At 43.7% G+C, this 22,232-nt stretch overlaps 1 protein-coding gene across 1 annotated transcript in view; it reads left to right on the forward strand.

The window, feature by feature from the left end:
* The window catches only part of LOC311270929 (contactin-associated protein-like 4), a 70,472-nt gene that overhangs the window by 42,538 nt on the left and 5,702 nt on the right, over positions 1–22,232 (forward strand). Inside the window, exons 8-22 of the mRNA XM_084376193.1 lie at positions 853–1,120; positions 1,576–1,725; positions 1,804–1,975; positions 6,126–6,232; positions 7,313–7,432; positions 7,709–7,909; positions 8,154–8,316; positions 8,444–8,571; positions 8,711–8,881; positions 10,129–10,347; positions 12,286–12,525; positions 13,895–14,095; positions 17,690–17,823; positions 18,289–18,376; positions 21,828–22,043. Coding sequence (XP_084232319.1) covers positions 853–1,120; positions 1,576–1,725; positions 1,804–1,975; positions 6,126–6,232; positions 7,313–7,432; positions 7,709–7,909; positions 8,154–8,316; positions 8,444–8,571; positions 8,711–8,881; positions 10,129–10,347; positions 12,286–12,525; positions 13,895–14,095; positions 17,690–17,823; positions 18,289–18,376; positions 21,828–22,043 — 2,578 coding nt within the window. The remainder of the gene's footprint in view (positions 1–852; positions 1,121–1,575; positions 1,726–1,803; positions 1,976–6,125; positions 6,233–7,312; positions 7,433–7,708; positions 7,910–8,153; positions 8,317–8,443; positions 8,572–8,710; positions 8,882–10,128; positions 10,348–12,285; positions 12,526–13,894; positions 14,096–17,689; positions 17,824–18,288; positions 18,377–21,827; positions 22,044–22,232) is intronic.

Genomic DNA, 22,232 nt, shown 5'->3' on the forward strand with positions numbered 1-22,232 from the left:
ACACTTATACTTCATTTATATTGTCAATTATGTATCAATCACTGTTGTCTGCAAAACGTTGACCAGGTCATGATCAAAAGACTTTTATAATAATAAAAGCGTTTAAGTAAGTTTAGTTAAGTACATAATCTTTATCTCTGAAAAGTGACAATGTTATCTTGAAGTGCACTTATTAAATTTTTAAGAAGTCAGACATTATCTCCTCTCTTACATCCTCTTCAGTGTAAATGAGACGACGTGTTGGTTGTGCGTGTGTGTGTTTGTGTGTGTGCGCCGCTGAATCTCTACGGCATTCTCCTCTTCAGTCTGAGTTACTGTATATCGCTTTAACTCCCCCGCAAAGAGCTTTTAGATTTGATCAGGTGTCTGTGTTGCTGCATACTCCACTGAAAATAGAAACCCAGTAGGCAACCTGGGATGTAACATATCACTGTTGTTGCTCTGGCAGTGGACTTACTGTAATTACCACTTCTCAGAACAACGAGCCAGCCCGCAGAGACGTCCGACTGCTCCCAGTCCCTTAATCACAGTTTTATTTCTTGCTTCCTCTTCCCTTGTTTCTGTCTCTCAGCCCTGCTGCTCCCTCAAACTTCCTCTCTGACCTTAGAAAGCTGTTGGGTGACATTGCTGCCTTTAGTTTGCTCTTCCTTGTGCTTATTCTAAGCCTGGCTATTATCATTATGGTAATAAGCTCGTGCTCTTTAAGGAGACTTGCTGATGAGATCTGTGTGCATCACAGCGCCGCCACACAGCCTTGGAAATGAATTCATATTCATTCATTATCGTGTTTTTCCTTCTTTTACGGTAATAATCCCTCTCTCTCCGTATCCTCTCCTTCTCCACCTATCTCAGGGTAACGTGACCTTTTCTTGCTCCGAGCCTGTTTTCGTCGCCATGACCTTCACCAGCCCCGAGAGCTTCCTCTGCCTGCCAGGGGTGACAGAGCCGTCATCGACGGGCACGTCGGTGGGGCTTCAGTTTCGTACGTGGAACAAGGCGGGGATGCTTCTGACCTTCGGTCTCCCAAAGCAAGGGGGGGCGGTGTGGCTGTACCTGAGCAGAGCCAGGCTCCATTTACAGATCCACAAGTCTGGCAGGGCGCCGCTGGAGCTCAGCGCAGGTCAGTCCGACCTTGAACCTCACATTTAGATATAGGATTAAAAAAATAAGATCTTTGTTATATATTTTGTAAAGTTGTTCACCTCTTTATTCCAAGGTAACGATGGGTTTCATTTGGTCCCCTGTCGCTCTAAATTTTGGGAGTCAGGCAGTGAGGAAGGAAGTAGGCGAACAAGACAAAATGTAACTTTAATCAAACTTTAAAACATGACCTTGTATAACATTTCTGCCTGAGTCACGTCAGTGGAGTCGAGCCCGAGTGTTTCAGCTAAAATGCTGAATCATGATCAGTTTCAATAATCAGACCGACCTCTGGCCTCCCTGTGACACAAAGCAATCACAGAGAATCGATTAATGAATGACTGAAATTCTAATCGTAACGTTCATGAAATTCAGATCAAGGCAGTCGATATTTTGCGTATCTTTGTGTACAGTACGTTGTGTGTGTGTCCTCAGGTTCGGCTCTGAATGACGGTCAGTGGCACTCTGTGGAGCTGATCTCCAGGCGAGGACATCTGGCCGTCACCGTGGACGGAGAGGAAGGAGCCTCTGCACACGCCAGTCCCTCATTTCTTGTTGCCACAGGAAGTCAACTCTTCTTTGGAGGTCAAACAGATGAACACATGCACAAACAGTCTTTGTTCTTGGATTGGTTGACTGATGATGCTTCCTCTCCTGTCGCAGGTTGTCCTCCTGAAGAAAGCGGCCAGGAGTGTATGAACCCCTTCAGGGCTTTCCAGGGCTGCATGCGTCTGCTGGCTGTGGACGACCAACCGGTGGACTTGATCATGGTGCAGCAGAGGATGATGGGAAACTACAGCCACCTGCAGATCGACATGTGTGGCATCATTGACAGGTGAATTTGTTTTTTAGCTTCATGTAGGAACTGTTTCTATGTAATACTGAATATTCTGTGTTAGAAGACATTGTCGAGATTTATTTTCTTGCCACTTGTCCTTTGTAAACCCAGTTAATCTCCCTCTGAAGACTTTGTGGCTGGTTTCCTGTGAAATGGGGTTACATATGGATTATTAGACAGCAGTGGATTGGATACAGAGGGATTTGTTTGGATCAACGTTTCCCAAAATGTTTCCTCGCTAAGAAAACCGTCCAGTTATTGTTTTGTCCGTCTGGCATCATATGAGGAGCAGCGTCTTTTTTTCTTCTGAGCCGAAATGTGGTTTGGCTTTCGTTGATTCTTCAGAAAGTGATTTATTTGCGAGAGGCAGTGGTAGCGCACTGTATGGACTATTACAGAGAGAATAAACTATCCAGGACACACACACACACACACACACACACATTTAGACTGGGTTGGCTCGGTGCCTCACTGTGTGATTGAGTTTGGAAAAATCCTGAGATATTTTGTTCCAAGTCAGTGGACAGGGAGTATTGGCAGGTTTGGAAATATATTTCTTATTTGCCCGCTTCGCTTTCTGCCTCTGCTTTCTCAATTGTTGTTGCCAGACGATCATCATCACTATTATCGTCTTGCTGACACTTGTGGGTTGTTGTTTTTTTGTTCATCTGGACTCCAGTGCTCTTTTCAAAACTATTTCCATGGTGTAAAAAAAATGTTAACTGAAACTTCTCTATGATTTAAAGAGTATATCCTGAAGTGTTGAGATTTAATTTAAAAACACGTCAACAAAAGAAGCTGTTGGTGCATTATAACAGCCTAGCTGCCAGAATATAATATGTAATATGGCATTGTACATTGCTGCAAACCATGGGTAAATTAAATGTGTACGATTAATACCTATGATAAACTTTTTACAATATGTACCATATAACCTTCAAATTACATGTATATGGGTTGAGCTTCATGTCGGGAGGAGGAGGGGATAGTGGTGGTGTGACAGCTATGTTTGTGTCAAAAAAACAACAATAAAACAGAATTTTAAGCCAAAACCAGATCTTTTCTGACCCTAACAGTGTTGATTTTGCGCCTAAACCAGTTGTGACGACATAAGACTGAAAATTGAAATGTAAAGTTTCAACATATCCAAATGATATCATGTATTTCAGACATGTTGATATGGTAGCTATGAAAAGTACAAATCACAAACATACAGTGTCAGTATTCAAAGAACAATTTGTAGGATGGACAGATTGTGGTTTAAAACATAAGTGTAAAGTGTGTAAAGAAACAACAGTGTTGACGTTATGTCAAAGTCATCTATGTACTGTGTTGCAGAGATGTATACTGAAGTTAGCATACTAACCAGCTAGCCTCAAACCGTTTTGTCTCCCGAGTTCACTAATAAACTCACAAAATGTCAAGACAAGAAATATTTTGACACATATTTTCCTTTACAAAAAAATACAAATACAACTGCACGTAGTCTGAATTCAAGTTTCTCTCTTTAAGGAACTGAGACCAAAGGCTAAATTTGCTTTGCTTACTCATCGTAAAACACACTTCAAACTCGACATCTTTCCAATCACCTCTGGTTTACCCCCGCCTGGCGTGTCTTCTCATCCCCAGAGTCAGAGTCCTGGTCAGAGCCGCTGTAAATCACCTCCATACTGTATCTGTGTCTTTAAACGACTTTGTGCCACTTAGCTCCACAGTTAATGGACACCGAAGAGTCCAGTATAGTGCGCAGCAGTAAGGGGTTATGCTGCCCCCTGTAGTTTTTGAGGTACCTTCAAAATCTGGTGATTGGGTTCATTATAATTCTGTTCTTAAAGGTTTCTGTGCATCTGTTTCAGATTAACTCATCCATTTTAGATGTACAGAACAGTAAAAAAAAAAAAGCAGTTGGATGGCAGTTGCTTGGTGGACGATATTATATTTTGTAAGGATATTTGAATCATATATGCTGGACAAAGCTCTGTCAAACCAACACAGATGCTGTACATTAAAAAATCCACAGGAGCGTTGGACAGAATCAATAATCCAGACATCTCCCTATCATTAAACACTGGAGAAACCACGGCCTCTTATATTTCTCTTTGCTCTTTCTGCATTGAACTAAATGTCAGGTCGAGCTCCACCGTCTCATCCGAGCGTTGTGTTGTGTGTGCGCACTAACACAGAACATGACATCAGACCTTTTTTCCAAATCATTACAGCCCACCGGCGTGTGACGAACATATTATCCTCTGAGCAGCTTTTTGTTTCAAGAAAATGTCAACTTGAAAAACTGATTTGCACTTCTCCAACCCCTCACCTCCAGCCCTCGTCGCGCTTCCCAGAAATAAGCGCCGCTCGACTGCTCGCTTGCACAGCGAGTCTATCGGCGGACTCGGAGAAGGAGACACATGTTTTGCAAGACATGCATATTTGCAGATAAGCGCGGCAACAATGGGCTGCCGGAGTTTATAATGCGTATATTTTAAAAGCACAGAGTAGTGGAGTCTATACAAAGTGCTGCACCTGCCTCCATCCCAGCTTACTTTCAGATAACAAGCAAGGCAAAGGAATCGGTGCTAAAAAGCAAGCGCTGCCATGTGACAAGCCTGCTGAGTAAGGCTTTTTCTAACACTGACTAAAAGATTAAAAATACATGCTGCCTCTCCCTCTCTCTTTCTCTTCCCGTCTCCCCGCAGTCACAATTCGCTGACCTCATTTCCCCCTCCGAATATGTTTACCCAGTCATCGCCGAGCTCCATTCATCCCAACCGCATCCCATTTGTCACCCCCTCCCTCCTTCCCCTCCTTCGGTCCATCTCTCAACTTTAATTTCTCCTTCCTCTCCCTCTCTCTCAGTAGCATCTCCATCATTTTGTCTCTCTCTTTGTCCCACTTCCCTCCACCTCCTCCCGTCCTTGTTTTGTTCGCCACCCCCTGCTCAGCCCTGACACCGAGTTAACAGCAGCAGAGTTTGCTCAAACGTGCTGGATGCCGCGGGCCGTGAGAAAACCCCACATGAAGTTTTGCGGACAAAATCATAACTCGGGGATTATTTTTCCCGATCAGAAAGAAAACAGCAGAGTTTCTTACAAACGCGCTGCTGATCAACAGGAAAACAGCTTCTCTCAAGTCCACAGAAGACAAATATTCACCTGAATGTGTGAGCATTGTTTACAGAGCTTTGTTCCAGTCCGTGTTGTGATGGAAAGTTTGGAGCCTCGGCTGTTATCGGTGGAGGAAAATACACTTCACGCTGCTTCACACACACATGCAGTTAGACATGTTCACACTAGGGGGGTCGTCGCTGTGCTCCGGTGCACCGTGACCGCTGTTGTGGAGGAAGAATAAGAGGGGAAGTATTTCTGATCCCCTCCTCTTGCCTTCTTATCCTGTCTCGTCCAAAGAATGATGTCATTTTTTACCATTTCGATCATTCTTCACAAATTGCTTGAACAGATAAAAACAACAATTATCGAAAAGTCTGTTAATGTGATTCGATTAGGGTGGTGAAATAACATGTGCCGTTACCTTCGTCTATGGAAACCTTTCCAATCTTTAATATTTCGTGCTCTTTTTACAAACATTTCTAGGAATTTCTGGGGTGTCTTGATCTCTGATTTACTCCAATCAAAAGGTGATTTATTAATTTATAACAAGGGGGACGGCCAAATCAGTGCAACCTAGTGATGAAAAGACAAATCCCCCGATCTTTTCCTCTACCTGAGCAGGAAGTTCTGTCGCCTAAACCTAACCATACTGTGGCTGAAACAAAAAATGATGTTAAAAATGGGACACAAACTTACTGTAGTCTACATGGAAGTCATGTGTAAGATCCATTCAATCAGCACAACCTGCTATGAAAACAGTCTTTCTTTATACCGTATCACCTGACTAGTGATAGTTGAAAGTTCAACTCGTAGCAGAAAAGTGCCTGATGTCATTGTCGAACTGTCCCGGTCTCATCCTAAAATGAATCATAATAATAAGCCTTGAGCCGACCGTCATCCAGGCGGAGCTCCTGGACCAGCTGGTGTGTGATTTCCTTAAAGTAATGTTCGTACAAACTGCACCGTACTCACCTCTAAAACACGGGGCGAGGTTAAAGCGAGTGTTGGGTGTAAATGTTTGCTTTTCTTCTGTCTCTCAGGTGTTCTCTGAGTCACTGTGAACATGGAGGCAGCTGCAGTCAATCATGGAGCACCTTCCACTGTAACTGCTCCACCACCGGCTACAGCGGCGCCACCTGCCACAGCTGTAAGGGCCCGAAGCTTTGTTTGGTTGTTGTCGTTCTACACGTCTCACACACAGCGTGGGCTCTGTTAGCTTTCTTGTACATTGTGCTTTAACAACACAACCTGCTGCTTTTAAGTTGAAGTCCCTGCAGACGTTGTGGCGATGGTGGAAGGTCAGGCTGAGATCAAACCTCTTTCTGGCAATCATCGTTGTGCGAAGAGTTGAGAGGTTGAGAGGAACAGTCGACACGAGAAAGGAGATGGAGGTTGAGAGGAAGAGGAGAAACAAGAGAGGAAGATGAAGAGAAAGGTTTAAAAATAGGGACAAATAAAAAAGCTTGTTATGTGGCTCTGATGTGAAAGAGACTTCAGATGTGATGTTATTGTTATTTCATCAGAGACTGTTATCACGGCCCAACCGCCAGAATAAATGTTGGCAATGTCTTTAACTGCAAACCACGGATATGTTGAAACTTTGGCTTTTGATTTGTTGCAACTTTACATTTCTATTAGGGGTGCCACGAATCTTAATATGATAATGAACCGTACGATACGCCATCAGCGGCTCAATACGCAGTTATTGTTGGCAGATTTTTGGTTTCCAGTTACATTTTGCATGTTGTGTGTTTCTCTCAGATTATAAATGGACTACCAGCTGTGAGCTGTCAGGAAAAGTGCACTTTTGGCACTTTTCACATTTGAAAGTGTTTTTATTTTGATATAATTTTATATTTTTGACGTAATACAATACACCAGAAATGTAAAACGCTTGATGTTGTTGCTAATGAGCAAAATAAAAAGAGAATTTTAGATACTAACTCACTTTTTCTCCTCACACAAAAAATCTGTAGCTCGAAAAACGGCACAAATTTTTTGAAAAGCAATTTTAAAAGGTTGATAGCACAATGTTGCATACTGCATTACAGGTTTCCTGTTTGATAATATATTTTGTATAGCACCTACTTTGTATGATAAGTGTGGGGAGGAGTGTCAGCGTGGATCTGTTGTTGTGAGGAAGGTTCAGTCTCTCAAACAAAGGATATTGAAAACATAAATTACGATGACGATGAAGACGATGATGTGTGTCTCTCTCTCTCCTCAGCGATATACGAGCAGTCCTGTGAGGCGTACAAACACAAAGGCAACACATCGGGGTTTTATTATATTGATGTGGATGGCAGCGGACCCATCAGACCACAGCTAATATACTGCGACATGACAGGTAGTGGACACACACATCAAACACACACACACACACATCAAACACACACACACATCAAACACACACCATGCAGGCCCACTCATGTCCACTCTCCCCCTCTCGCTCTTTCATCCTCTGTTCCTGAGTGTTGAACCTGCTGTGTGAAGAATCTTAACGCTGACTTTTTCCATACAGTCACAAAAACATCACATACAAATACGAGATGAAAAATAAAGATACAGACACACAAAAAGAAAGTCTACTGTGCTTTGTGTTATTCTTCTCTCCCTCCGTCAGAGGACAAAACCTGGATGGTCATCCAGCACAATAACACGGAGCTGACCAGAGTCCAACCGTCGCCGGGGAAGAACCAGCACTCGGCTCACTTTGAATACAGCTCCGAGGAGGAGCAGCTGGCGGCCATCATTACCCAGTCGGAGCACTGCGAACAGGAGCTGACCTACCACTGCAGGAAGTCACGCCTCCTCAACACGCCGGGTAAAAGCTTGTTGATATTCTGTGACACCACGTAGAGATGATTTAAAACAGATGGCTGTACAGTACGAGCAGGAACCGGACTGACGCTGCTGCCTGGTCTGTGTCACCGATGATGAAATCTACTGAAAATAAAGTTGTGTGTGATCTCGAGGGGACCGGTCGTCTGATTTGTTATGTTCGCTAACTATGTTAAGAGAAGCTCCCAATGTAAGTCATTAAAATGAAGTGTATCTGTGTGTTGCAGACGGCCCTCCTCTCAGCTGGTGGGTTGGAGGTCCAGGTGTAGGACAGGTGCAGACGTATTGGGGCGGGGCTCCACCAGGAAGCCAGCGGTGCGCCTGCGGCCTGCAGGAGAGCTGTGTGGACCCCAAACACCACTGCAACTGTGACGCTGACCGCACTGACTGGTACTGTGTGAATTATACTGCTTCTTCTTCCTGTTTTTTGTCTTTTCCTGCAGCTGATAACAATAACAATTTAACTGCTTAATCTTATTTTGCTCTTTTTCTGCTTCATCCTTTCCCTTCCTCCCAGGGCTAACGACTCAGGCCTGCTGACCCATAAGGAGACCCTCCCTGTCAGGTCTCTGGTGCTGGGCGATGTCCAGAGACCCGGCTCAGAAAGCGCGTACAAAGTGGGGCATCTCCGTTGCCATGGAGACAGTAAGTCGGGTCCAGAGCCCTTAATGTCACGTTGCGCACGTGTTTGAAATGACGCTAGTGTGAGTAATGTCAGTGCAACACAGACCAATTGTTAATTGTAACTTCAAACCCGAACTAATAACTTTTAATCTATTTGCAGAAAATGTCTGGAACGCTGCGTTTTTTGACAAGGAGACGTCGTACCTCCACTTTCCCACATTCCACGGAGAGCTGAGCGCCGACATCTCCTTCCTGTTTAAAACCACCTCGTCCTCTGGGGTCTTCCTGGAAAACTTGGGCATCAAAGACTTCATCCGGATCGAACTCAGCTGTGAGTCAAACCGCTCAGGTTAGATGTCTAATCCAGACTTCACTAGGATGTGAGCAGGAAGGATCATCCTGGGAGTTAAAGTTTCTCCTGGATTGAACTCAGCTGGAGGTGATGCCCCTGCCTGGGACTCCACCTCAGACCTCCTCAAGCCTAGAAAACTTTTACAGCATCGCCGCCATTTAGTTTTCCTCCCGTGGGAAATCATTGCAGTGGTATTGCATTGCATTTCCAACTAGTTAAGTAGTTGGCCGAGTGGTGCTTTTCTAAATGTATGTGAAATACCGTGCTGTTCTCTTCTCACTGCCAATGACAGCAAGCCAACTTTCATAAAGTCATAAAGTAAACGTGATGAGTTTTAAAGTCAGTTATGAACCTGAGGGTGGAATCGAGAGGGGGAATACATTTAAATTACATCAGTCTATAATGGATAGAAAGGTTGACTGCACAATTTTCTTTCAGATTTAATTTATACATGCCGTAGTTTCTTTAAAAAAAACACCAATTTTAGTTTTAAAGACTTAGTTGAGTAATGTGTTCTTTGAAATAAAGCTTGTCATCCAACTGGAAGTAAAGGTGTGAGGATACTCTGTCCATTTGTGTCCCATTAAGTGTAGGAATATTCATTAAAGTTTGCCGTATAGAAGAAGTTTTTAACCAGCTGGGCAAATCAAAGCTCGTGTGTCTCTGCAAAAATCACCAGCCTAGTCACCGGGATCTTCTGTTAGCAATTAGCCTTCCTGCAAACCACAGATATATCCAGCTTTGACAACACATCATAAGGAAAGCACTGTGAAAAGAGAGAAATTGAACCTGAACAAACATAAAGTTGGAACAGAAATCTGTGGTTTTGCAGAAACGTTTTGCTAACATGTATTCTGGCGACTGGGTTGAAATCACTTCATATTCACCCCTCACACAGATGGTGTGTTACTCAGGGAGTAATGGCTCAGTAAAGTGTAACAAGAGGTAAAAAACAAGTGACAACAGAGGGTTTGAGAGGATAAAAGGTACTTTATACTCTGGAAATCAATGAGTAAACCACACAGGTTCAGCGTATTTGCAACAATGCAGTGTGTTTCTGCTGGTAACAGTTTGGTTCATGCAACGTTGGCACTGTTGTTGTTTGTTGAAAACACCTGGACTGTCAAACATGTGAAGAACAGACTGTAGGGAGAAACAGAATAACCATGAATAGATTTGTTGATTCATATAAAGTCAGTCTTGATTTCCCTCTTTCCCTCACACAGCCTCCACTGAGGTCCTCTTCTCCTTCGACGTGGGTAACGGTCCGCTGGAGGTTCGTGTTAAGGCTGGCTCCCCGCTGAACGACGACAGGTGGCATCGCATCCGAGCCGAGCGGAACGTTAAAGAAGCCTCGCTTCGCCTCGATGAGCTCCCTGCTGCCACGCAGGAGGCTCCAGCTGACGGGCACATCCACCTGCAGCTTAACAGCCAGTTATTTATAGGTGTGTTTGTGTGTGTGTGTGTGTGGCTGTGACATGACTGCTGCTCAACAAAACAGCCCAGACTCCCTTAAAAAACAAAGATATTTTATGGATTGTTGAGTTAGAGGAGCATTTATAAACTTTGAAAATTGATGTCTGCAGCAAATTCTTTATTATTTTTACTCTCTTGCAATTTCGGCCTATTTAATACACTATTTTAAGTTGTTCCTTTCTTCATATGAGAACATGATGTCAGGTTGTCTTGGTTTGTTGCAGAACTGGTGTGTTTGATTCTCTGCGACTAGAAAAAGTCAATTCTTTGTTAACAGCAGATCAGCTGCACAGATGAGTCCCGCACAGTTAGGCCTATTTCTTCCCGTATATCTTTCATTTCCAGTTCATTTCCTTCCTGCGTCGCTTTCATTTTTCACGCTGTTCTGTTGAATAACGCAACTTTTGTCCCTTTTATCGCTGGAAATAGACATTCAATCAGTACAGTCTTGTTCATTTCAGCTTCCTCGCTTGCTCACTCTCTAAATTTGAACAACAACTAGAAACTAATATCTGTATCGGCGTTGTGTTGTGTACAGATGACAGCGCGTTTCACAGATTGCATTTACACCTTCTTCAGGCAGATCCAATCACATCATCATCATTATCAACAAGCATTGCACCTCGTTTTAACATGTATTTTGCCTTTTTTTATAGAATCAGATTTTAATACCAGCTGTAAATGGGTCGTTGTGTTAGTGGCTTTTTCTCTTATAGACTTCTTGAATTGTTGCCGTATTCTCTGTCTTTGCCTTCGTCTTACCTTCCTTCTCTTTTTCCACCCGCACGACCAACAAAAACTATTTCATTGACCCCTCGCGGTCAAGGCTGGTGGTTTAACATCTTTGTGTCCTCTGCTTCTAATGAAAAATGTCAGATAGTGACAGAAACTAAACCCTTCAGCAAAAACTCATCACCCATCCCAGCTCACACTGCACAGCGCTGTCTCTTGTTATTGATCCACGTTGAAAGTGACAATAAATCCACCTTTAACAATCCTTGTTCCTAAACCTCAACAATATGTGGTACACAGTAATTCCTTTATAAACACTTAATAGACTGACAGAAAATCCTCACAAAATGATAGAAAATCCCTCAGCTGATGCAGTGAAAAGTTTTGTTTTTAGTTTAGTTTCCTTCCAGTAACCTTGGTACAGTTTTTGGACTAGTCCATTAGGTAAGGAAGTCCTTTCCTGACAGCTCCAGACGAAACTCCGGACCCTGATATGAACCTCATCATCTTCGCTGTCTTGGAAAGCTGTTTATCTCATCATGAGAGTCCTGAGGTTGCCAGTTTGGCACGCTGAGACAATTATAATGTTGCAGAGCCTGAACTCTGAGGGCGGCTGGAGGTCGTAATTCGAGAAAGTCGGAAAAACAATAACTTTTTGAGTTAAAATTCTGCCCGAGAAAGGGAGAAAATGTTTTCCTGTAACAGTCAGTGAGTGCAGCAGGACAAGCAGACTGTCACTTAGATTGACAGCTCGCCAAATTTCCGCATCCTCAACGATCAGCAGGTGCTCAGCTGACAAACAGAAAAGCCAACTTCATGAATATTTCGCCTGCCAGCTTGTGTTTCAGTGTGTTTCATCACCTCATCATTTTAAAAAACACCGGTATGAGGACGGCGACGAATTCTCTGGAGGTGCAGGAGTGTTTCCAGCGATTAGTATTATAATCAGGTATCAGTCAGTGTCACCTCCCAGTTTGATCACTGAGATGATGTGATTTGCTTTTCATTCATTTCTGCATGTTATGAAAAGACTCAATAAATAAAAGGTCTGCGTTTATTTTTGTTAAAGTTGTCAAATTTAAAACTATGCTTTCAAAAGTTGTCTGCATTAATATAGCATCATGTCAGCTAAAAAGTTTAAAACCAGTATCATCCTGTATCCGCTGTGTCTTCAGGAGGCACTGCGTCCAGGCAGAAGGGCTTTCGAGGTTGTATTCGCTCTCTGCAGCTGAACGGTGTCACCCTGGACCTGGAGGAGAGGGCCAAGATCACCCCGGGGGTTCAGGCCGGATGTCCAGGTCACTGCAACAGCTACGGTTCACTCTGCCAGAACCAGGGTCGATGTGTGGAGAGACCCAACAGCTTTTCCTGCAACTGCGGCCCATCTGCTTACACCGGAGCCTTCTGCGACAGAGGTACGCAGGCTTTGTCATCTGGTGCACGGGAGAATGAGCTTATCGCTAACTACAAATGACTCACAAGACAACAGAAGAAATAGCTAACCTAGATTTATCTCGAGATCTTAGTCATATTTTTAAAGTCTAATGAAAAGACAAACTAAGCGATGTTGTGGCCGTAAGTACAAATTTTTCTTTGAGGACTACATGAAACTCCAAAATAAAGTTGTGTGGGTCGGAGCTGCTTTTGTCTGCACGGCACGAGTTTGTTGCAGTTGGTATTAGCGAGGTTCAGGAGGTTAAACTGGTGCAGTGCCACGCAAAATAATTCACAGAGGGAGTATCAGAGGTTAAATAATCAGTCTGCAGTTAAATGCATAAATGAACTACTCACAGGAGTCGGTCGGCAGCGTTCGGCCAGCTGCTGACCTACAACATGGCCGCCTGAATATGTGTTCAAGTGCAGCACCTGAAAGTGGTCTATAAATAACACACACACACACACACACACACACACCCAGAGCTGCTTATCATCATATTCCTGTGGGAAATGTGATTTATATGTTAAAGCCATTTATAGTCTGTGGTTGGCTGATCATTTATCTTGTTTTGACCTTTGTCTTCTAAGATTGCAGTGCGCCTGAATGTCTCAAAATCTTTCTTATCCGTGTTGTTAAAGTCTGCAAAATTACTGAAAATGTTTTGGTAAACACAGAGGTAAATATACTGCAATTAGGGTTTTTGGGAAATCCTCAGTATTTAACAGGTTCTCGGACATTGTAATGCCGAAAACAACTGAGAATTTCTCAAACTTTGTTGTTTGTTACCATCTAATGCATCTCATGAAGTTGTTTTAAGAGCACACACCTAGACTTACTCACGCCTCGTTATCACAGGAACATTGAATCATCACATCCTCACGGTAACGCAGTCTCACGTGTATTTTATAATTAACAACCCCACCTTCGCTGCCGCTCGTGCTCCAGAGCTTTTCCCTGCGACGGAAATCACAACTCCGACACACAACAGTGATATAATTAGCAGCCAAATTTTTTTTATTGTTCTTTTCAGCTGTCAGTTGCTTCTTTCTGCGGCTGCCTCTTCTCCAGCTCACTAATTAGGCGTTGTCGCTGCAGCTGAGGCGCAGTTACAGTCCAGTCCCCTACAGGATTAGTTGCTACTTAGATGCAGCGTGAAGACATAGAATATACTATTATTAATATATATTCACATTTAAATGCAAATCATCCCGTCATGTGAGTTGTTAAGTGGGTGTGCGCGCAGGATGAAAAAGTTTTATAACAAGCAGAAGCTGTGAGGCGAACTTTCCCTTCAGTCTTTTAGCGGCCAGATTTAAAATCCATTCATCATGTCTCCCTCGCTGTAGAGGTTTCAGCCAGCTTCAAGCCGGGAACATCCATCAGCTACACCTTCAAAGAGCTGAACAGGAGCAGCGGCGCCCTGCCTGACGTGACCCTGAGAGCAGAAAACATCTCCCTGAGCTTCAGGACCAGCCAGAGTCCTGCTCTGCTCCTCTATGTCGGCTCGTACCACAGGGAGTACCTGGCTCTGCTGCTAAACAAGCACGGTGAGCATCAGGTCCTGTGTGTGTGTGTGTGTGTGTGTGTGTGTGTGTGTGTGTGTGTGTGTGTGTGTGTGTGTGTGTGTGTTTCATCATGGCACAATGTGGTCCTTGAGACACCTTTTCTGGCAGGAACTAACACAGAAACGGTTCTGGTTAGATTTTTATGTCTGTCTGACTGTCCGTCATGAAACTTTAAAGGTGTGTAGCTAAGATCGAAATGAAAGTCATATTCGAAAATGGGTGTCATCAGAGTAAGGGTGCTGGATTTAGGGAGGTAGGAAGTAGGAAAAGGGCCATTGGCTCCCTACGTTATAGCCCTGGTTGCTGTATCCCAGTTCCAATCATTCCAGTCCACACTCGTGCAGCTGGTATTGTTTCCACCTTGTCTGTCTGTCTGTCTGTCTGTCTGTCTCTGAACAGATTTTGTCAGAGTAAAAGCATTACAACCATGCAGGAAGGAGGCTTTTGTTTCTTCTTCTATTGTACCCAGTGATGGAATGTAACTAAGTACACTGAGCAAATATTTCCACTCCACTACATTTTTGCGGCAACTATTGTTCATATACTGGCCGTCGAAACCGGGCTCTTCCCTCCACCCTTCCCCAAACTAAACCCTACAACAGAAATAGCGCCACAAAACTGAACCACCGGACCTGCCAGAAAAGGGAAAAGAACAAACAATCAAAGCTCCATGTGCTGCTGCTGCTGTCAGGCCAGAAAGAGACCAGCCTTGAGTCTCCTCCTCCTCTTTATTGACTCCTCAATCAGCCTGAGCAGGCTCACCTGGAGAGAGGAAGAAGACAACCGACCATGCGTCAGTGACATCAGGGCATCACATGATCAGAAAGGGGGGAGCATGTAACACACCTTCACTGTATTTCCCTGTTACAATATGGCGTCCATAATGTGCATGGTGCTGTCACATTTAGGGTTTGAACTTCCACAATTCACTGTGTTAGAGGGTCCATAGATCCACATTTTAAGCATGAAGCTGAATCGAAGCCTCTAAAACAGTTCCAATAAAAACTGAACATTATGACCTCCATAAAGTGAAGATTTATCGCAGGACTGTTTCATTAGAGTGCGCTCGTTTAAGCTCTCTGTTGCTCATAAAGTGAAAATGAGTGTGTAGATATAATTACTAATTAAACGAAACAAGCTAACCGCTTATTATTCAGCACCTTATTAAAATAACAGGTTTAATTGCATTTCCAAAGCAGGTAGAGATATTTTACTGCATTTTTTTTTACGACGCATCGGCGATCAGACGCCTCTTAATCAACAACTTCCTCTCATCCTTCACCTCCTCTTCTTCTCCTTGACTCGTCCGGCTCTCCTTATCGCTCCTTTCATCTGGTTTTCCTCTCCTCCGCTGCTTCACGCTTCACTGTTTAATCGACTTCTAATGAATTCAGTCAGAAGAGGAGCAAGTGGGGTCATTTTGGATTGAATAAAGGACGACGAAGGCTGCAGCGGGAATCCACCTACATTAGCAGTAAATAGACTGTGAATAGGCTGCTGTAATAACCCAGACTGGTGGAGGCCGATGGCCACCAGGATGATGATGATGAGGCGGTCGGCAGGTTGCTGCATTAAAACTGAAGCATGCGTTCATCAGAAACTCAGGAGCAGCGTTTGTTTTCAGGGATAAAACTCTGTGAGCAGCTCGGTTGATGCTCTGCCGTGTCGTTAGCAATGAGAGAAGCTGTAACCTTCACGTTTTAATGTACACTTTGGACTGATTTGGTATTTTCTTTCATGTTTTTAAAGTAATCTTTATTCTCCTTAGCGTCATGAAAAGCCCAGAAGAGTGTACAATGTCCCTTCAACTCATTTTAATGTTTTATTAAAGCTAATAAAATGTCAAATCACCAAAGAGGATGAAGGAACTGTGAACCTGATTCTCACCGATTCCTCATTAAATAAAAGTGAAACTCTGACGTTGTTAACAACCGGTGAAAGGTTCAGCCGTCCCCAGCTTCTCACCGGCCCACCAGCTTGTCCAGACTATCAGCTGTCTTTTAGCTCGTGACCTCTTAATCGTGGTCATTACCGTGCGAGGATGCTGCAGGACTGACTCTCTCCTCTAATAAGTACGGTGGGATAAAAAAAGGCGAGCTTTAAGTGTTAAGAAATAATTAGCAGGTCTGAAAAATATGATTAATGTATGATGTTAAAGTTTAATTTCTCACTTTTCCCTCTTCCTGCCTCGTCTGTATACATTGAAACTCTTCCATCCAATCACACCGCGGCCTGAGCAGGAATACATGCATTTACAATTATCATCCAAGACGTGCTCATGGGAATTGCTAGAGTCAAAATATTTTAATATGCACTAGTTATTATGCATTAGCACTGTAAAATGGAAAGTATACGTCTCCTATGTGTCGTATCACCCACACAGACGTGACAGGGTATTCGTGTAAATGGAATAAAAAGTTATCCGGCTGAAGCGACGTGATAATCATACAAATTAACTTGATTCTGAGGACCATTACTGGCAGCACTTGGCACAATATTGAATACTTTTTTTCCGGCTTGTTCTTCCGCTGCTGTTGCTCTGGAACATTCAGTTCCCTCCTGATACACATTGATACTGTCTGAAATAAAACTTCAGTCGAAAGCAGATGATGGGTGAGAGGGCGGCTTCGGCAAACTTTAGTACTTCTGTTAGTTGTTTTAAAGTGGGTGGCTCTGATGAAACTAAAACTGAAACTCTTGAATATTCAAAGTGTTGAAGTTAGTGTTAGATTAAAGCAAAGAAGTTTAAGCACCTCGGGGTCTTGTTCAGGGAAAATGGAGCGTGAGATGGACGGCTCAGTTGAGTTCGGTGCGGCGTCAGCAGTGTTGTGGGCGTAGCGCCAGATCGAAGCTTTCGATTTATCAATCCATGTTCCGACCCTCACCTTCGGTCACGAGTTTCGAGTAGTGACTACAGGAGTGGTAAGTTTCCTGGAGCTGGAAGAAGAGACACTGCTCCTCCGCGTCGAAAGGAGCCAGTCGAGGTTGTTCGGGCATCTGTTTAGGATGCGTCCTTCGTGCCTTCATTTGGAGGTTTAATGGGCATGACCGGCTGGAAGGAGACCCCGGGGCAGAACTAGCTGGAGGGATTATACACCTCATCTGGCCTGGGAACGTTTTAGGATTCCCCAGAAGGGAGCTGGAAAGCATTGCTGGGGAGGAAGCCTGGATAAGTGGAAGAAAATGGATGGATGGCTGATTTAAAAAAAAAAAAAACCCTATAATCCCAAGAGCAACCCAATCTTATTCCTCTATCCTAAAATATTTATTAGGTATAGGCCGTAGCACACTAGACTCATCGACCCAGCGACTGAAATAAGTCTAATTTCTTCTGTCTGTATCCCTGAGAAAGTTATCGATATCTCGCAATGTCAAAGAAAGTAAGAAATAATCCTGCATCATCCCCTTTATCCAAGTTTCCCGGAAATCTGTCAGTAGTCTGTCAGTAGGACACGGGTAAAAACACTACCTCCTGAGTAGAGGTAATAAAAGGCTTTACTTGTTTGTCGGAAAGTCTGGTCTGCTTTCTGTTCGAGACACACAGGAACAAACCAGTGCTCTGTTCTGTTGATCCAGACAAGCTGGAGGTGAGGTACAGACTGGACAGCAGCAAAGACCCTGAGATCCTGAGAAGCAAAGTGAGGAACCTGGCCAACGGACAGCTACATGCTGTCACCATCAGCCGACTGGCAGATGCTGTCTCTGTGCAGGTAACACACACACACACACACACACACACACACACACACACACACAAAAGACTGAAATATTCCTTCCAGTCGGTACTAAACCCTGAGTCACACTGGTTTTCTCAGCATCCTCTCTTGTCAGTCGACTTCAGCGACGAGCTGATAATAAAGGATGAGCTGCGGTGAAACATGCTGGCGGCAGCTCGGAAAAACACCTCCGAGAGTGATTTTTCTCCAAACTTCAAAAGACTTTCTCTGCTAGATTTGAGTTCTCCATCCCCCTGCGTAAAATACTCAATTGGTTTTTCAGGCTCAGATAAACGCACAAAGTTTCCGCAATCATGAGGAAAATCTCAAAACCAAATCTTTTCAGTTGTGTGATCGGTTGTATGCTTTGATACATTTACCCTCCTCCGATGTCAACGTGTACTTTCTCTTCAAAAACTGATAAACTAAACTGAAACTTTAATTTTTTTTAATTCTCAGATTGACCAGAACACCAAAGAGGACTTCAACGTGACATCTGATGTAGAATTCAATGCCGTCAGGTCGCTGGTTCTCGGCAGAGTGCACAGTAAGTGAGACAGCTACAGCGATCCAGACGATGCCTTTGAGGCTGCAGAGCACTCAGACGCAGACTAATTTCAAAAGGTATTCTGCCGCACCAGACAATGAGGTATTGGAAAGTGTTGTCCAGAGGATTAAGGGAGTGAAGATCAAACAGAGAACAAATATTCATACCTGGCGCCATCAGCACTCAGATGAGACGGGATTCAGATCGTTAGTTTTTGGCAGAGTGCAGTCGGACTGCCGGGGGTAATTTAATTAATATTTACTTTCCAAATAAGCATTTCTCGGCTTGATTGTGGTCTTTCTGCTGTTGATCAACACATCATGCAGTCTAAAGTCTGCTGTCGTAGCATCACTTGAATATAATCCACATTAATCTCCTCACTGTTTCAACTAGCAGCAGTAGTTAAAATGTGCCGTGTCAGGAAACTGTCTATTCGTATATTCTTGGGATGTACAGTAGATTATAATCTGTTTTGATCTATGGTTTGTGTAAAGTAGGCCAACCTGCACCGAGGGGTTGCGGTCAACAAAGTTGAATCCCGTCTGAGTTAATTCTAAAATATTCAGTGGATCAAGAACGTTTTTGCAATGTATCCTGATGGGGACATGGCAGATTCGTGGCAACTAATCCAATAGTTGTCGAGTCGGTTTTGTCTATATAGCCCAAAATGAGACATGACTTTGCCTCAGTGGGCTTTACAATCTGTATGGTGTACGACAGCCTCTGTCCTCACGTCCTCGATTCTAGTCAGAATAAGCTCCCCCCCAAAAAACCTAGTTTAGCAGACAAGGGGAAATAAATGGAGGAAACCTCAGGAAGAGCCACAGAGGAGGGATCGCTCCCCCAGAAAGGACAGATGTGCAATAGATGTCGTATGTGCAGGACAGACAAACAAAAGTATACAGATGCCAAATGTCACCTCATTTCCTATCCCTGACCTGTAAAACAATGCACTTCATAGTTTTTTCTCTGCTTTGTTTAGTAGTTTTCACAAATGAAAAAGAGGCATTATATAATCAAGAGTTCAGGAAAGGAAGATGCACCTTTTTAACCTTCGAAGCAGGTTGTCTTTTTCTGCTGAGACTGCCCGGGTTAGCAACAGACATAACTAGCAAAGAGGCAAATCTGTCTCTCTATCTATTTTCCTCTGAATGGGACCATAATTTACAAGAAACAGATCATGCTGTGTTTAGGAAGACTTGATATTAGTGACTGAGACCTTAAACTCATTAGGAAACTGTGTGCTGAGGTAATAAATCAAGTGAGAAGCAGGCTGATTTTCTCACAAGCTTAGATTCAATGGGATTTCTTTTTGAAACCAGTGTCGTCGCCTCCTGCCGGCCATTAAAAATAAATGCAGGTTTAAGACACATAGCCTTCATCAAGTCCCATCAGTATCTTTTACAGTCAAAGGGTGGGACTGACTGACTCACTAAGACTGACTAAGACTTTGACGATTGTTCATCTGGTTCCCATTACATCTGCTTCAGTTTGCACTCCAGTGTAACTTTTCGAAGGGTCTTGTCTTGACTCCTGCTCACTTTGCAATGCTCCACCAGTTGAACGAGCCCACTGTATCTCAGTCAGGCTGAGCAAAAACAGAGCTCCTACTTAGCAGCTAATTCAGGAACCCATGGAGTATAAAATAAAAGTGCATCGTCTCAAGTGGAGACAACAGACTCTCTCTATTGCCACAACGTTTTTCTGGATATGCGCCCATTATGCCACTTGTGCCGAAACGCAGATCAATTTTAAGGCCGGCGCTCACTGTGTACAGCGTGCACTCAAGATGTTTATCAGACCATCTGTTGGTAAGCGATGTATTCAAAAATGTGCTGATAAATCCTCAGCTCAGCAAGAAGGCTTTTCTTTCTTGTTTGCTGCTGTGCTCGAACACGGCGTGTACACAGCAACTTCTCAAACTTTCCAGACAGCGCACTCACACTGCCAGACGCACAAAAACCACAATACTTTTGAGGATGTTCTCTTGTGAGGTTAAGGGTTCCTGGATGATCCCACCTCATACATATTGCATCTTCTGTGGACCAATGGTCAGGTACCACTTGGGTATAATGAATGTTTCAGTATCAGTCCAGTGCTTTCATATAGAGTGGGTTTACTGCAGCGTGGAACAAAAGAAGCTGTTGCCTCTGATTCTCCCCGAGCAGACACGGACAAAAACAAACATCAGGACACTGATGTTGCATTAGCTGAAATCTAACCAGGGAGTCAGCCTCCCTCAGCATGAAAGACTTTGCCACCAATTACCCCTGCTCTTGTTTTCTTTCCACATGGCGAGCCTGTTAAACAGATCAGATATCTAACAGAGACATAGCTCCGCTGTAATTTACTTTGTCATGACCCAGTTATGTTCTTTTTGAACAGCATCTTCAGAGACAGACTAAGAAATAGGTTGTTAATACGATGAGAGTCTGTGGGACTTCCCGCATCCAGGTGTAGCACTGCCACTGCAAGCACACTGTAAAAAGTAACGCCTGTCTTTATCGGCATCATTAGATTCAGACATTGATATATGGGTTATTAATCAGACAGGTTATATTGAGGGAAGGTCTGTGATTGGTTTGATTTCTTTGATTTATGTGTCACACACACAAAGGTTATTTTGCAGCTCTGTCATGAGCTAAATATTCGGCCTCCTCTCCCTCCAGGGCTCCCTTCTTACAGGACAAGTATTTATAATTGTCACGCCAAAACAAATCAACATAATTGGAGGACATCTTACTAAAAAGTGCATCCCTCACATCCTGCTTGACAGGAAAACATCAACAAAAAATAACCTCACTCTTGTGTTTGTGTTACCTTAATAACTTTACAGCCTGTCTGACATCACATTCGTCCCCTTCTTCTTCAAGAATGATACTGTTATAACCGCTGTATTAACTTATTGCTTCCTATATGCCCGTCACCTCTACCTTGCCTTATCCGTCATGGCCTCTTCACAGGCTTCTGGCAGGGGGCCTGCTGAAACGTACTGATTAATATGCAGTCAAACGAGATTGTACCAAGCGCAACCGCCTCAGTTGGACGTTTAGCTAACAGCTGAGTCCGCAGATTTGTTGTCTTTGTTTGTGACTTCGCCGTCTACATTGTAGAAACCCAAAATGCTGCCACACGTCGCTTCTCGGATGTTTTTGGTGTCGTTACTGTCCGCTCAGGACGGCTCTGCTGCGACCGTCCTCCATTTTCATAGCAAAATAATAACATTAACATTTCAGAGCGCCCTCAGCCTGATTTGCTTACGGACTGTACATTTCAAACAGGTTAATACAACTCGAATATGAACTTTTTCCACGTTCCAACATGTTGTCCCGCGGCTGACCTCACTATTTGTCCCAGTAAAAAATCTTAACGTGATCATTTCTCCATCCAAATACTATTTTTTTTTTATGTACTGATACACCGAGCTCTGTTTCTCTCTCTTCCTCCTCAGACTCTGGAGATTTGGACCTGGAGCTGTCTCGGTTTGCCTCTCTGGGTTTCACAGGCTGTCTGTCAGCCGTGCTCTTTAACTCCGTCAGCCCTCTGAAAGCTGCTCTGCTCCACCAAGACACCAGCCCTGTCATTGTTACCGGCCCGCTGGTCCAGTCCATTTGTGGCTCCACTTCAGCTAATCCCTATGCAGCAGAAACAACACACCACCTATCAGGTCAGAGGAAACATTTGTTGTTTTTCTTTCTTGGCATTGTAACCGCCTCAGGCTCCATTTGCATTCGTCATATCAAGTAACCGTTATGCAGATCTGATTTAATACACGTGTGCCGTAGACATTTAGCCACACATCTGCATTTTTATTGTTGTTTTTGGCTACATGCAAATCAGGGTAAGCCTGGAGGGT

This window comes from Pagrus pagrus (genome assembly GCF_965226575.1).
Source record: "Pagrus pagrus genome assembly, chromosome: 15".
Lineage (NCBI taxonomy): Eukaryota > Metazoa > Chordata > Actinopteri > Spariformes > Sparidae > Pagrus > Pagrus pagrus.